The 15387-nt window shown below is 35.3% G+C and overlaps 1 protein-coding gene across 1 annotated transcript in view; it reads left to right on the top strand.

Annotated features, from left to right (window-relative positions):
* The window catches only part of FBXL17 (F-box and leucine rich repeat protein 17), a 298475-nt gene that overhangs the window by 65634 nt on the left and 217454 nt on the right, over positions 1-15387 (top strand). Inside the window, exon 5 of the mRNA XM_082075890.1 lies at positions 14508-14615. Coding sequence (XP_081932016.1) covers positions 14508-14615 — 108 coding nt within the window. The remainder of the gene's footprint in view (positions 1-14507; positions 14616-15387) is intronic.

Here is a 15387-nt window from a genome sequence, read left to right as displayed (position 1 = left end):
GAAAGTTCAAAGGTTCACAGCTTGTCGAAGTTATGCTAAGGACGCTTACTTACACTGAGTGCATTCTGTATAAGCAGTTTTTAAACAAGTTCTACAAGAAGAGGTATACCCAATAATTCAATAAACTAAGGCAGTCTATTCCCTAACATTGTTTATACTTAAGGGTGGAGAGACCTTCCTTCTTGCTGTCTGTATCTCTCTTGCTTCACCCCTCCATCCCACTCTGCCCAAAAAATTGCTGATGCAGTACAACTGGAAGTCATTAAACAGTGTGCTTGGGCACTACTGATGATTATTTGAGAGATGACCTAATTGATTGTCTTTCTTGAATGTGGAGATGTTGAAGATGCATTGATTATGCAAAGCATTTGATATTGTACTGTTTGCTGTTTTCACAGAATTGCAGCTGGTTTGTGAAGGAAAAGATTTAGGAGGCTGGCAATAGTTTTTGTGTTTTTCAGTAACATAACATCTCCTCTTATCAATTTTTATAGCTTGTTTTATAGCGCTAGCCTAAAAAATTACTTTTCTGCTTGTAATTGTCATATTTACCAGTAGGGAAGGGTGGGGCTAAGGCGTAGGGTGTTATATTGGCAAAGATTGGGAAAAAAATGAAAAAAAAGCATTATTTCTTTCAAAAAATCTTGTTGACTAGCTTGACTAGAAAAAAATACTTGATATATCTGTTACTGTATGTGTCTATTGAGAATGGGGTTTATTTGTTTGAAGGTGTGTCAGTTTTGTGGTGGTTTTGCATTTTGTTCTTATTTCTTTTTTTTCTTTTTTTTTTTTTTTTAACCTTTAACTTTCTTGAACAAAAATAAGAATTTCTGATAATACTGTGTGCTTGTTTTGGCTAGGATAGAGTTAAATTTCTTCATAGTATCTTGTATGGAGCTATGTTTTGGATTTTTTTGGTGAACACAGTGTTGATAGCACAGGGGTGTTTTAGTTCTTGCTGAGCAGGGCTTGAATGGAGCCAAGGCCTTTTCTACTTCTCACAGGACCCCACCAGCAAGGAGACTGGGAATGCACAACAAATTGGGAGAGGGCACAGGTGGGACAGGTGACCCCAACTGACCAAAAGGATATTCCATGCCGTATGGTATCATGCTTGGCAATAACACTGGGGGGAAAGGAAGTTGGCCAGGTTGCCATTGCTTGGGCATGTCGGTCAGTCGGTCACGAGCAATTGTTTTGGGTTTTTTTTCATAATTTGTTTTATTGGTTTGGGTTTGTTTCTGTATTTATTGATTTTTGTTTGCTTCTTCCTTTTCTTTTTTAAATATTAAACTGTCTTAAACTGTCTTTAACCAACCCACAAATTTTCTCACTTCTCCCATTCAGATTGCATCCCCCATCGCACTGGATTGAGTGAGTAGCTGTCCTTAGCTGTGTACCAGGGTTAAACCAAGACATACTGAATTAGTAATTTAAGTAAAGTTGAATGACCTTCAGTTTTGGGGTATTTTAATTTTTTTCTGCTTGCTTGATTTTTTTTTTTTTCTTCTCTTTTTAAAACTGAATTGCTGAACTTCAGCACCCCCTTGTGCTGGACCTGCCATTATCACACAGCACACAGGGGGCTTCACACGAGCCTGTCAGCTTGTGAATCCGTGTGATGACAGGTTCTCCCGTTTCAGCCTCTGCATGGAGGTCTGCTTATTCAGGATTGTAGCCTGCTTCCAATCATAACTAATAGAGCAGTCCCACTTGCATTTCTCATCAGCAACATGCTGTTCTTGAATGCATGCGTGCAGTGATTGGAGTAATGTGGACATGTCTTTCGTATGGCTTTAGACAACACGTAAAGTTAAAAAATCTAATCTAACTCATGTTCACATTCACATCTTATCACCTACTTGCTTCTAATACGTTTTGTAATGTCTCCACCATAATTTTCTGGGCCTGTTTCATGTTCTGCCTTGACAGAGAGAAGTGACAGAGAGAAACATCCCTAATTTTTAGTTTCTGTACCTGTGTGCTTCTCTTGAGGCTGTAGATTCCTACTCTTCCACTTTCTGCTGTGCCAGGAAGGGCCCTTATGAGATGATTCATCTTCCTATTTTAGCTTTTGGCCTTGGAAATGTAAAATTGTTTCATCCAGAAGACAAAAAGGCAAATGACTATCATTAATATGTTCAAGTCCCTCCCTGACTGTATTTTATTTGTGCTTACTCTGTCTGCATGCAGACAGCCTCTTCAGACTTAACTCTGATAGATGAACATTAGTGATGTAAATTACATGAAATGGGTAGACTACTGTACATATGATTTTCTTACCAAATAACACTTTTTTGCCCATTTTTCAGAAAGGAAAAAATCAAGACTGCTCTATCATGAGAACAAATAAAGCAAAACAAAAAAATCCACCTATTTTTGTGTTTTGACAAACTACTTGGTGCAAAGGTCTGTTTAAAATAAAAAACAAACAAATCCCAAACCAACCCAAACAAACAAAATCACAAACAAACAAAAGCAAAACAAAAAAAAGCCCACCCTCAAAGAAACAAGTCTGTTGTGAAGAGTTTGGGTAGATTATCTGTTAGCAGCTATAAGCACCTTTCCTTTAATATTTTTTGGATGTTATTAATTTTCCTTGCTATTGTGATTATGACAAAGAAAAAGGGTTTTTTTTTGTTTGGGGATTTTTTTGAAGTTTTTACTGCAAATATTAAAAAAATACAGCTCATTTTCTATTTTAATATTTTCAATTTTTTCTCACAAGGTATAATAGTGTATATTTGTGGCTGAAGAAATAAAGATGTATAAGGAATAAAGCATGTAATGTGCAGAACTTCCACTTAAGAGTTTTCTCTTCTAGGCTAGAGGTGATTGTTAGCTGAAAATCTATAAATTAGATTTCTACTGAAGTATATTCTAGAGTGTATGTATGTATCCTATGTGACAGTAATTTTAATTTTCACTCTTTTGAAGCAAACTGTGTTGTTTGGGTCTAAATCCTTGTGTATGTGCATATTAAAGCTCTATTTCTGCTGTGTTAATTTTTTTTATTGTTGCTGTGTTTGGAGGTCGCTCCTAACAGTTGCTGCTGATATCAAACTGTGATTGTAATGAAGTAGTCAATCACAGTAGTGAATGCTGAAGATTACCATTTTAATGAATAATTTTCCTGCAGCTTTTCATTGTAGGCCAGTACCATTCATGTAATAACTCTCACAGGGTGTAGCATGTTTACTTCTTACCATAAAATTTCCTGAAGGAACTCTGTACCAATTTGTAAATGTAGGGATAAGACTCTAAAGCTCCTGTTAAGGGAATCATGATGTCCAGCATGTTACGCTGGCATCTTTGCTGAGCGGACCATATGTCTGCTGGCTGTGGTGCTAAGTAGATCACAAAGCATGAAAACAAACATATTTCATACAAGTGGAAAACTTCAAGATGTTAAATCACATCTAATTTCTGTTAATCTTTCCATGCAAATTAAATTACTTGTGCAGTTCACTGAGGAAGAAATTACAAAGGAATAATCTCTTTCTATTGCTTATAATTATGAAGTGTTTCCTTTTAATTGTAGTTCTGTCGTGTGAAGATCACTTAGAAATCAAACCAAAACCATTTTAGTTGCTGTGTAGTGTCTCACTATAACAGACAGTAAGCTCATGCTACATTTCCTGATTTCATCTGAACTTGTGATTGCTGTCTGTTCTGAGTACAGATGTTTTGAAAAAAATGTCTGCTTCAGTTAGGACTGTGATTCTGGCCTTATGTGTTGTGTTTTGTTTTTTTTTAATAGGCTTAGAATGGTACGCAATATTGTAGATTTTTTTTTTATTAATGAACCTTGAAGTCTTGTAGTACTCAGATTGAGCAGGATCAATAAACGTTACTACTGAATGCCTAATACCCTGTCTGTTAGCTAGTAATAAAGACATAATACCATGTCCATTAACCTGTATTAGAATAAACTTTTTTCCCCTGCACATACAATTAATCTTTTCTTCTTTCTAGAGGACTTCTTGTAGTGAGAATGTAATTTCATTTTAACACTTTAAAAAATCAGAAGAAAATCTGCAAGGCTGGTTACATTTTTTCAATTCTCTGTCCTCCCTAAGAGACGCATTAAAATAAATACAGCTAGTAACCTTTTTTGTATCTGAAATTTAAGTGGTATGGTGTGTGTTGTTTTATTGTTTGTTTTAAACATAATGACATATATTGTATAATAAGTGTGTTACCAAAGAAGGCTTGACAATAAGTCAGCTTGGTTGAACAAGGTGTAACTATTTCAAGAAGCTCTTGTGGTATCTCAATGAATGGTCGTGTCTATTAAAAGATTTTTATTGTTTTGTGACCTTTGCTGTAGAATGTTTTTAGATATTACATACAGAGTCCTTCAATATTTTTCAATAAAATATCTTCTCCCTTTTCTCCTTGTGGAATAAAGATATTAAAGTCTAGAAGAGTAAAAACAATAATGAAATTACTTTCTTTGACCTATGAAGTTATAACCATAGTTATTCTGCTGTCTTCATGTTAACTTTTATTTATACAACATATAGAAAATCCTCTCTTTTTACTTCTTCTTTTGTCTCCTGTGTGACATGGGTGGCCTTTCACCAGTTAAGTAGCCTGTGCTTCATGGCATAATTTGCCACGTAACGCTTTCTAACATATGGTGACTATACTATTCAAATAGAATCCACATAGTCAGAATCTAACAGTTCCCTGGGTGAAACTTATTTTGGTGGATTGGGCAGGCAAAACTTTCATACCCATGACCTATACTGGAAAATTTTGGGAAATCTTGTCTTTCTGTGCTTGAAAATGAAGAGAAGGTCATGAATCTATAAACAGTGTATATGAAATGCCATAGGGCAGAAATTCTTGAAAGTGAGTTACAAGAAAGGTTTTGATATTTGTGCCCATTCTCAGTTTCTGCAGTAGCAATCTTTAGATACTTGCCAGTGGCAGCCTTGACTCTGTATTACAGCTGATGATATCAGCTTTGTGGTGGCATACCGTATTTCCATTGTATAGATTTGAGTATGGCAAGTATGAGTAGATTTAACTTAAAAACGCAAAGATTAGTTGCATGTAAACTAATCTTCCAGCACCTCCAGCCTTGAAGTTGTGGAAAACAGATAGATGTGCCAGAGTACATAATGTTAATGGGAATGTGTTGCATAGGTGAAGTGAAAATGAAAGTTAATTTCTTTACAAAACGATTTTGAATGGGAATTAGATCTGTTCTGTGATGGTGAACAATAAAACTGTTGAGTAAACGGGGGTTTTGAGTTGTTTTTCTACTCATGATAGAGAATAGGAAATATGCTTGTATAGCTATGGGGCATTAAAAGGGGAGATAATGCAAAGTCATCTTCTGTTACAGAAAATATGAATATTTGATTCATACACTCCTTACACAAGGAGGACAGATTAAGTGGCTAGATCAGTAAACCATGGACCTATCTTGCAGTTATATGGAAATATTTTTCTTCTTTTACATTCAGAATGATACTAAATGAAAATCCTTGATATGTGTTTCTTAGCACGTGGACATGTCAGTCTTTTTGATTCGTATTATGAATAAAAAAAGATGGTCAGGATATTTTTTTGTAAATTATGATGCATTATTCTGTTTAAAAAACGTGCTAAACAGCACTTAGTTTTCCCATAACCTTTTGTGAATATACAGTATTCCTAATGTGTGGTTCTCATTACATGATTTCTAATAAAGGGGCACTCTCTGTCTGCAAATAAGTATATTTTTGTGTTCTGAAATTTTAATGTTTATCGTGTTATGTATATATGCTCTTTAATGAAAGATGTGGAGTTTTGTTTTGGGAGCATTTTCTCGTTCCAGAGTAAACACATTCTGATAATAAACTTTGTCTTTTGGTAGGAAGACAATATTGTATCAGCTGAAGAATTGGTTTTTGCATTTTGCAACAAATAAGTTAGCATGTGCTGATAGCCTTGATCAATATAAGTACATTCAAACGGTACTTCATTAAATTGTGAGTTAATGGGAATCAGAGGTAATTTATATTGAGATAATTTATATTTGCTTCCTAACCCAGACATTTAAACTAGTTTGAAGCTAGCAGTTGTCTATAATTATTTATTATTTCAAACTTAATATGTTCCAAGTGTGTTGCTTTGTTTATTATTAATTAATTCAAAGGATAAAATAGGTCAAAATAGGAAGAGGAACTCATCTGTTTTGATGGCTGTGTAAAGAGAATAAGATATACTCTGTGCCACAGAAATGAAAGTGCTTTGTACTGTCCTTAACTGAACTACTTAAGAGTTCTGTGTAGAAGCTATGTTAGATGAAGTAGGAAGAATTTGTATAGGCTTGCACTGTTATCAAGCTAAAGGAGGAACACTGTTCTTTGTAGTCAGTTGTCCAGTCTTCTTAAAAATGAGGAAGAAATTTTAAATCCAAATACATTCTAAAAGAATACCTGATAAAATTACGATTCCCTTAAGTATTCAAGTGAGTATGCTGCAAAACCGTTTGGATTTTTTTTTTTTTTTTTTTAATATTTATGGTATTTTAAAGTAGTTAGTGTTACTAGAATGTAGTTGATGAGGCCAGCTGGTAAATCCAACGTAAAATAAAATACTTTCAACTCTTTTTATTAGTCCTTACACTCTTGTCTGTCTTCTACAATTCTGTTGTGGGCAGACAGTAATAGTAAGTTGTGAGCTAATGTGTAAGGATGAAGGAGAGCAATGCCATCCTCTTGACTCTTATGTGTGAGGATGGGGTAGCAAACTGTTGCACAGAATGCATTTTGATGAGGTCTGAGGTAGCCAGGGGTGCACAGGGTAGAAACTCCAGGCAGATGTCACATTCTCATCTCGAAGTGAGACAGATACAGACTCAGTGCTTCACAGACAGGAGACAGCCAAGTGCATAAAGACTACTGCCAGACCCAGTTCTGTACTTTGAGATGCTGCTTCAGGCAGGTAAGGCCTCCTCTGAGTACATGCTTTAATTGTTCTATGACTTGTGTGCTGTGAGTCGTTGATTCTGATGGCATAGTTCGTGTTGTAAGTTCACCTAAAAATACAGTCTTGGTTTCTATTAGTATATTTCATTTTAGTATCTCAGTTTAAATGGTGAGACCCATTACAAGAAGCAGGTTTCTGAAATAAATTAACATTTGGAAGTTAAGTTGATGTTAAAAGAATGTAGGAGAGTTTTTGTTTTGTTTTCCTGGTTTGTAAAAAGTCACTTAGATCTATGGATTAACAGTCATCTCAGTTAATAATGAAACAAGTTTTACTGCCATTAGTAATCAGCAGTGTTCTATTTTATGAAAGATTGCACATTTGTTTCATGTAAACATCTTTTTGTAATGAAAGAAACCAGTCAAATCTTACAAACCCAGATTGTGAAAAGACTGAAGATCTAGCCTAAACTTTACTAATATACGTTAAGAAATGGGCATCATTTCCTTTTCAGTTAGATTGTTTCCTTCAAAGATGAAGGGATAGAAATATTTGTATTTCTGTATTTTGGGTGCTCATAGAAATTGACAGTACTTCTTAAATCTTCCCATACTGCTACAAGTTAAAGCTGACAGTTATTGAATTTCTTTTGTGATTAAGCAAATTGTTACATTTATCCATATGTGTTACTGAATGTGAAGAAATGTATAGCTTGTCCAGTGGCAGTTAGTTAAAATGAGCCTTGCCTTGCTGCTGTTCACTAATGAAATTTGGGTGTCCTGAAAACTTGAGCACGATGACAGATTATCTGTGCCTTATTTTTGGCAATGTTCTGTAATTGCAATAAGGAGTCATGAATTAGATGCATCTCTGCCAATAATAATTACTTTGTCTTGGCTTTTATAAAAAATATAATTTACATTGATGCTTGTGGAAAGTAGGCAATGTATCACTACTATTGAACAGGGAAAGTCTTTTCCAGTTTAAGTTGGAAATAAATCTTCTAAACAAACTTCATTTTTAACCTTTTATGCATTTTGTTTTCTAACGGAGGAAAAACAAAAGCAGCCCTTTATTAGGATTTGTGTGTGTTTGCAATATATGTTTGTGCTGTATTCTCATTCAGTTTAAAATAATTTGGTTGTATATTCATGGTCAGTAACATAGTGTGATCTATTTCTAATAAATTATGTTATTAAAATAAGGTTAGGGACTGATGCTGGTGAATGCCCAGGCCTATTTGGTGAAACCTTAGCATTAAATCTGTAAGTAAATACCTTGAGTATTGCAGCCTCCTGTAGAAGTTTTAAAAATAAATTGAATTTATATTTTAATTCAGAGATGGTTAAACTGAAACAATTTACTTGTTATTTCTTGTGCATTGGACTAGGACAGTATATGTAATCTTAAATACTTGTAAGTTTATCTTTTAGTTTAGTACTGTGAAATTTACTAGTATTTAACTTCTAGTGTAATATGGTGATCCCTGTTTGACCCTGTGTTAAAAGTAATTTTGAAAGTATTAGTCTAAAGAGAGATAATGTCATCTTTCCCTGTGTGGCAAATACGGATCATCAGATCATAATTCTTTGCAATGACTAGCCTTTATTTCCATCTTCACTCTTTGACAAAGTGCAATACATTCAACAACTTTTACCTTGTGTCTTGGCAAGCTGTTGGTGGAAGGGGTAGCAATGCAAATTTTAAGCTAAGCAGGAAGAATCTATGTGAAAACACACACCTGTCGTCAGTCAGTTTCTCTCAAAAGTACTTAATTCCTGGGATTTTTTTTTTTAACATGTGTGTTTTTTTGTTTTTTTGTTTTTTTTTTTTATTATTTAGTGATATTTAGTATCTTTTCTGCTGATAGAACAGTGGTAGCCTGGCTGCCTTTGTTTACAGTAGATAGAGATATTTCTGTAGACAAGCAATTTTTTTTTTTTATGCCTTTGATCTGTGTGATGTGCTTGTATCTTCTGAAATGGATACATTTTAGGAGTTTTGGTAAACGGAAGGAAAACAAAGCTATGCCTGAATTTAACCCAAATGCACATAATGGTCGTTTATGACATGCAATGATTTTGGGGAAAATAGAGAAGGGAAAATGCACATTGTTTGAGTGTCTGATATAAAACACAGTACTGGAGTACTTCATGCAGCACAGATCTCTGAGTAGGTTGTATGTGTGCCTTAGTCTGTAGTATAGAACAATGCACAGGTAAGGCAAGAAAGTTTTAGGACTGAATTGGCAGATTGGCCTTTTTGTAAACTGATCTCTTTTCAAACATAAAACTGAAATTTAGTAAGTCCTCCCTGACCCTTCACTTCTTCCTATGCTGCCCAAAAATAAGTATGGTTAAGATTTGTGGAGTAAGGAAGTGTGGGAGAAAAGGGGATTTTCTACAATTAGTGCTGACTCCTGCAGCGGATACTTACATGTTACATTTATGGCAGACTCACTTGCTGCTTACATGAGAGCGTATTTTTTCTTTGACAGAATAAAATTGGACATGAGCTGGCAATGTGCGCTTGCAGCCAAGAAGGCCAGTTGTATCTTGGGCTGCATCAGGAGTGTGGCCAGCAGGTCGAGGGAGGTGATTCTGCCCCTCTGCTCCACTCTGGTGAGACCCCACCTGGAGCTCTGGAACCCTCAGCACAGGAAAGACATGGGCCTGTTGGAGAGGGGCCAGAGGGGGCCACAAAAATAATCAGAGGACTGAACAGCTCTGCTGTGAGGACAGGCTGAGAGAGTTGGGGTTGTTCACCCTGGAGAAGAGAAGGCTTCAGGGAGACCTTATTGTGGCCTTTCAGTACTTCAGAGGGGTGTAAAAGAAAGATGAGGACAGACTTTTTGCAGGGCCTGATATGATAGGACAAGGGGTCATGGTTTTAAACTAAAAGAGGAGATATTCTGGGTACATTTTTTACAGTGAGGGTGGTGAAACACTGGCCCAGGTTTCCCAGAGAGGCGGTGGATGCCCCATCCATGGAGACATTCCAGGCCAGGCTGGATGGGGCTCTGAGCAACCTGATCTGTTGAAGATGTCCCTGCTCGCTGCAGGGGAGTTGGACTGGATAGTCTGTGAATGTCCCTTCCAACCCAAATTATCCTATTATTCTATGATCCTTCTAGGTGTCTTTCTCCTGAGGAATATTTTACATATTTTTCAAACTTTTATTTATGTATCGTATGTGGAAAAAATTGTGCATTAATATATACTGACATTGCAGTGCACCTGTTTAAATAAGAGAACATGGTGTTCATGCTATGTCACTTACTATTTATATTCCTATCACTTTTTTAGTAATTTCTGTTGTAGTTTCTGTAAGTCTTTACTGATTGCAAGGCCTTTTAATTGGAATTTAACTGGCTTGCATTGTTGTACCTCAAACTTTCCTTTTGAGCTACTGTCTTTGCTTCAGAACTCTTCCTCTTTGGTCCTTCTGTTATTGAATAGAATGTAAAATAAACTAATACTTTTAGAATCTAATTCAGAGTAGTCAAAATATTGAATTTCTGTAAAAGAATGCAGAACTGGAATTCATATATTATAGTCTGCAATACATAAAAAGAAAACTATTAAACCGTATTTCACTTATCATAGATCTTCTTAATAGGAGCGAAATCCGTGCCATTAGTTCCAGACCAGCGTCTTTCCCATTCACTATGCTTTAGTGCATGACTTATAAATCTGTCCTCATCATCCTATATTACTTTTTCAAAGCAAGAGTAACATCAAGTAAGACAGGATGAATGAAAGTCAATGAAGGTCGACTAGACAATCCAATTATTATAGATTCTTGGAAGAATGGTATTGTGATCTATAAAGGAATTGGGTGTGAATTTCTCTATCTTTGACAAGGGTAATTTCTGTAGAGATGTGGTATATTTTGTGTGGTAATCTGTTTTTAAATTATGCTCGTCTAATCTGTTTGTGCAGTGTGTCTGAATGTCAGTTAGTTTTCAAAGCCACATTTATAACACACATTTCAGGTACCTGTTCCACCTCCTGAGTGGTGAAGGCCTTTGAGGAAAATGTAACACGCAGTTAGGTATAGCATTATGAAGAGAACAGTGTTAAGATTTCATAATCATTGCGTATATGCCATTGCTAATTTTCCATGCATTTTTTAATCCGTCACTTGTCTTTCATTCATTCTGCAAAACAGGCCATCTCTTGGGAGCATAAAACACATCCATACAGTAAAATAGATTACTGCTTCTGGCACCTACTTACAGTAGAAATAGTGAGCTGGCTTGCATGTTTTGAGTTTAAATATAAAAGTTCAGGTATGTATATACACCGTCTGTGCCAGGCACTGCAGATGATAATATAGAAGGAAGCCTAATTAAGCAGAATAGTTGTTTTCAGTCTTAGAAACTTACTTGGGCTTTAATTTAACTTTGTTGCTTCTGTTTGAGATCTGTCTGAAGCTTACGTTCTTTTTCCTCCCTCATACAAATAAGTATAATACTTCTTCATACAAACTTTTTTTTATTATGTTTTTGAGCTACATATAAATAAGCACAGATAGGATTCAGTTACCCAGTTATTCTAACTGAAGACTAGGTAGTTGTACTTGACTGTAATGCTACACATATGTTTATAAATAAATTCCAAACTACTACATGTTCTTACTATCCCCCAGCCCTGTAAAAAGGAGAAGACCTAATACAAATGTTGGTAGATATGTTGTTTACAGGTGGTTTGATCTGATATTTCTGTACATAATGTCCTATATTCATTTTATGAGATGCCATTTGTGTGTGTGTGTATGTGTACGTGTAGAAAGGTATATGTACAGTCACAGGAATGTTATCATGTGTTTAGAGTAGCTAAGCAAACAGAATATGGATTGGCTTTCATTACAGACTGTCTGCATGGGAATCATGTTATTTAAATATCTATTCCTATAAATGACATGGGGTCTGAGAAATAAATTATATATTCTTAGACACTGGTTTAATAAAGAATGCTGTCTCTGAAATTACAGTGTTGATGGAGAATGTTTTTACAATGTTTCCCAGTAAAACTTGAAGTCAGCTTCTGCAGGTGCTGGAGTTTTGTTGGCTGACAGCAAAGGACGGGATCTGTTATTGGACTGAGATTAAAGACAGCAACAGGTTCAATGCATTACTGTTTTGAGTTTAGGTCAAGATTTAAGAACAGAAATATCTGTTTGCAGTAGCAAAATGCCTATCTAAAGTGGTGGTTTCCACCACAGTAGTTATAAAGCATATTCAGGGAATGTCAACCAACTTTTGACAGATTGTAAATAATTTTTCTAGACCTGGAAAATCATGAGACTTACATGGCATACAGAGGTAATGAAGGATCTTTTTCTGACTAGACAGATGCTGCACATCTAACAAACATGGAAGAGGTTCAACGCTGATCCCTAAACTATTTAATATATATAATCATAATCTACAGTTTTTCTGTATATAATCTACAAAACAATTTTTTCACAAATTTAGTTTAGAATGCAGAAAATGTCATAATATGAACAGAAGATATTTTAAGATATAGTAATTTTAATATTTGCATTCAAAACTTCCTTTTTTTTGAAGTCTTCACCCAAATGTCAGCTATGCATAAGAAATTATTTTATTTTAAATTTTTAAACTCTATAATGCATTTGTGATGTTCAGCATTTATATTACTGATTTTTTTATTACTGCATTTTTTTTCTAGTTAGGGCAAACCTGTTTGCAGTAGAGGATCATACTCTAATCCTCTGTAGAGAGAGGAAGGCAAGATTGTAAGAGAGCCCTTCTCTTAGATCATTACATTAGCTGCAACAGAGGGTTTAGTTTAGCTTCTCCAGAGGAGATAATTTTTTTTTTGTCCCCCTTCTGTGGTGCTGATAGAAGGCTAAATAGTGCAAATTTGTAAGTGTTTTACTTCTGATGGTACTTATCAAACATTTTTAGTAGTCCATATCATAAAGTTCCCAAAAAGTTGGTGTGGCTGTCCTCAGCTGAGAGGAGTGTGCAAAAATAAAAATGTAAGACTGTGTCAGATAAAAATCAAAGAAGAAATTTCTTACTACGCTGTTTTGTTTTGTTTTGTTTTGTTTGAGTAGGCAGACCCGAGACATGGGTCCATGCAGATACAACATGATCACTACTCAATTTGTGATTGAATCTGTTTAGTTGGCCCTTTTCCCCTTCCTTTTGTCCTGTTTTCAGATTCATTAGCTTCTAAATCCATAATCCCAGAAGGCCTGACTTTTCTTTGGCAGATATACAACAGTAGAAGTCTTTGCTCACTGAGAAACTGTTGCTTTGAAAATAGAACCATATTCCATAACCTCAAACCAATACAGCTTTTCTGTGTCGCTGTACCTATAATCTTATCTCTCTTATCTCTGGTTTATGTTTTAAGAAATTATTTTGCCAGAGTCTTCATCGAGGTTGTCATATGCTGCCAGTGTGCAGTTAAGAGACGTGTTAAGTCAGGCAAGTTGAAGCTGTGGATAAAGGTGATTCCACAGCAGGAATAATGTTCCTGTGTATGTATTCACCCGAGGCTCAGTTGTGAACTAGAGCCTTCAAAATTTGTTTTGCTTCTGAATTCTGTGATAACAAGAAGACATCCTTACAATCACAGAATGTCCTCGGGATTCAGGATTTACGATTTCAGACACAGTGAGACATTCCTGAGCTGTTTGGTTGGAAAGTACAGGTTTTGTCCCAGAATCAATATAGAGTTTTGCCTTACTGTCATTTGCACTGGGAATATATACTTCTCCAGAAAAATAACAAACCAAACTTGTTTAAAGGAAGATATGTAAATGTCTTATATGTGCCCATGTCAATATGCTTCACAAAGTCTACAAAACGTTGTTCTTTTGAATATTTAGTCTACCTACAAATCATTACATTTATGTGATGGATTATTTTTTCATAGTTATTACATTTAATTAGACAAACTTAATAATAAAGAAAAAACATAGTTGTGGAAATAAATCAGAATAATAAGCTAGGTAACGTCTCCGTTCAATTGATGACTGACACAATGGTATATTATCATGAGATACAAGTCTGATGTGGGAAACAAATGTAATAAAATCATAAATTGCATTATTTTAGGAAAAATGCTTAAAAAAGGAATTTAAACTTAAGATACTGCACAATTCACATTCTCTGCAAGGTCAATTATGGGTGTATCTTGAGTCTGCAGGATGGCAATAGCATAAATTCATTAGTATTTTCATGTTTGTGTATAGTTTCTGAAAACAGCGGATAGAGTGGTCTATTGAGTTATTTGCAGATGAACAGGACAATGATATTTGTATTTGTGACCATCATTCTCTCTTCCATTTGCTCTCCTCCCCCAAGAAGATGATCCCCCTCTGCCAAAGATTATCTTTTTTTCTTCCTTTTCATGCACATACACAGATGTGTGTACATACGCAATGTTTCCTCTCAAACTCTTGAAATAAATTGTAGTAGTGATAATACTTATAAAAGTATTAATGAGCAGCTTGCCAATGTTACACAGAAACTGGTTAGACTGTATTAAGTATTTGCTCATATCACCTATTCAATTATTTCCTGTATATCTTTTCTATAGGTGACAGATCAGTCAGTGAAAGCTTTTGCTGAACATTGTCCTGAGCTGCAGTATGTTGGTTTTATGGGCTGCTCTGTTACATCGAAAGGAGTCATTCACCTCACCAATGTAAGTGTTGTAACTACTTTTTTATCTCATCATTACTGTGTTTGACTATTACCACACCACAGATACCAGCCAGGATAAGTTTATACATATGATGAATAACACTGTCATGGATAGAAATGTGACAAGATGAATGAACTTTGCACTACTTGAATAGACACATTCGGGTTTCACTGTGTAAAAACACTGCAGCAAAAACGTATTCAAGGTATGATACTTTTTCTCAGAAATAACAACGCTGCTCAGCTCAGAAGTCTTTAAAATGCCTAGTTGCACCAGATTCCCTTGCAAACAAACCAGAATTCTGTAACTGAAAGTACAAAATTCTTAATGCAGGAGATTGAGACGGACCCCTTTCTGCAACTGTATGTCTCCTTTGCACAGACATTTTCCACCTATCCATCTTTATATTTTAATACAGATAGTGTGACAAATACATTTTATTTCCTTTCCTTTGTCTTTTATGTAAGATGAGTGATGTGTGGAAGAACTAACTTGAATGACCCTGTAGAAAATAACGGAAGCTTTCAATAAACTGAATGACTTAGATGACGTGGATGAACAGCATGTTAATTAAAATTCTAACTGAAAGTAAATTCAGAGGTCATATAACATCAATGAGAACAGAGGAAATATGCATCTGAAATAGACAGACTATTGTCATTTTACTTGGAAAAGTCCTTTAAGAACATGGAGTCGAACCAGTAACCTGACACTGCCAAGTCCACCTCTAACCATGTACCTAAGAACCTCGTCTGTATGCCTTTTAAACACT

This window comes from Streptopelia decaocto, assembly GCF_964273445.1.
Source record: "Streptopelia decaocto genome assembly, chromosome: Z".
Lineage (NCBI taxonomy): Eukaryota > Metazoa > Chordata > Aves > Columbiformes > Columbidae > Streptopelia > Streptopelia decaocto.
The sequence above is the reverse complement of the archived record's forward strand: the minus strand, read 5'-3'. Positions and strand labels throughout refer to the sequence as shown.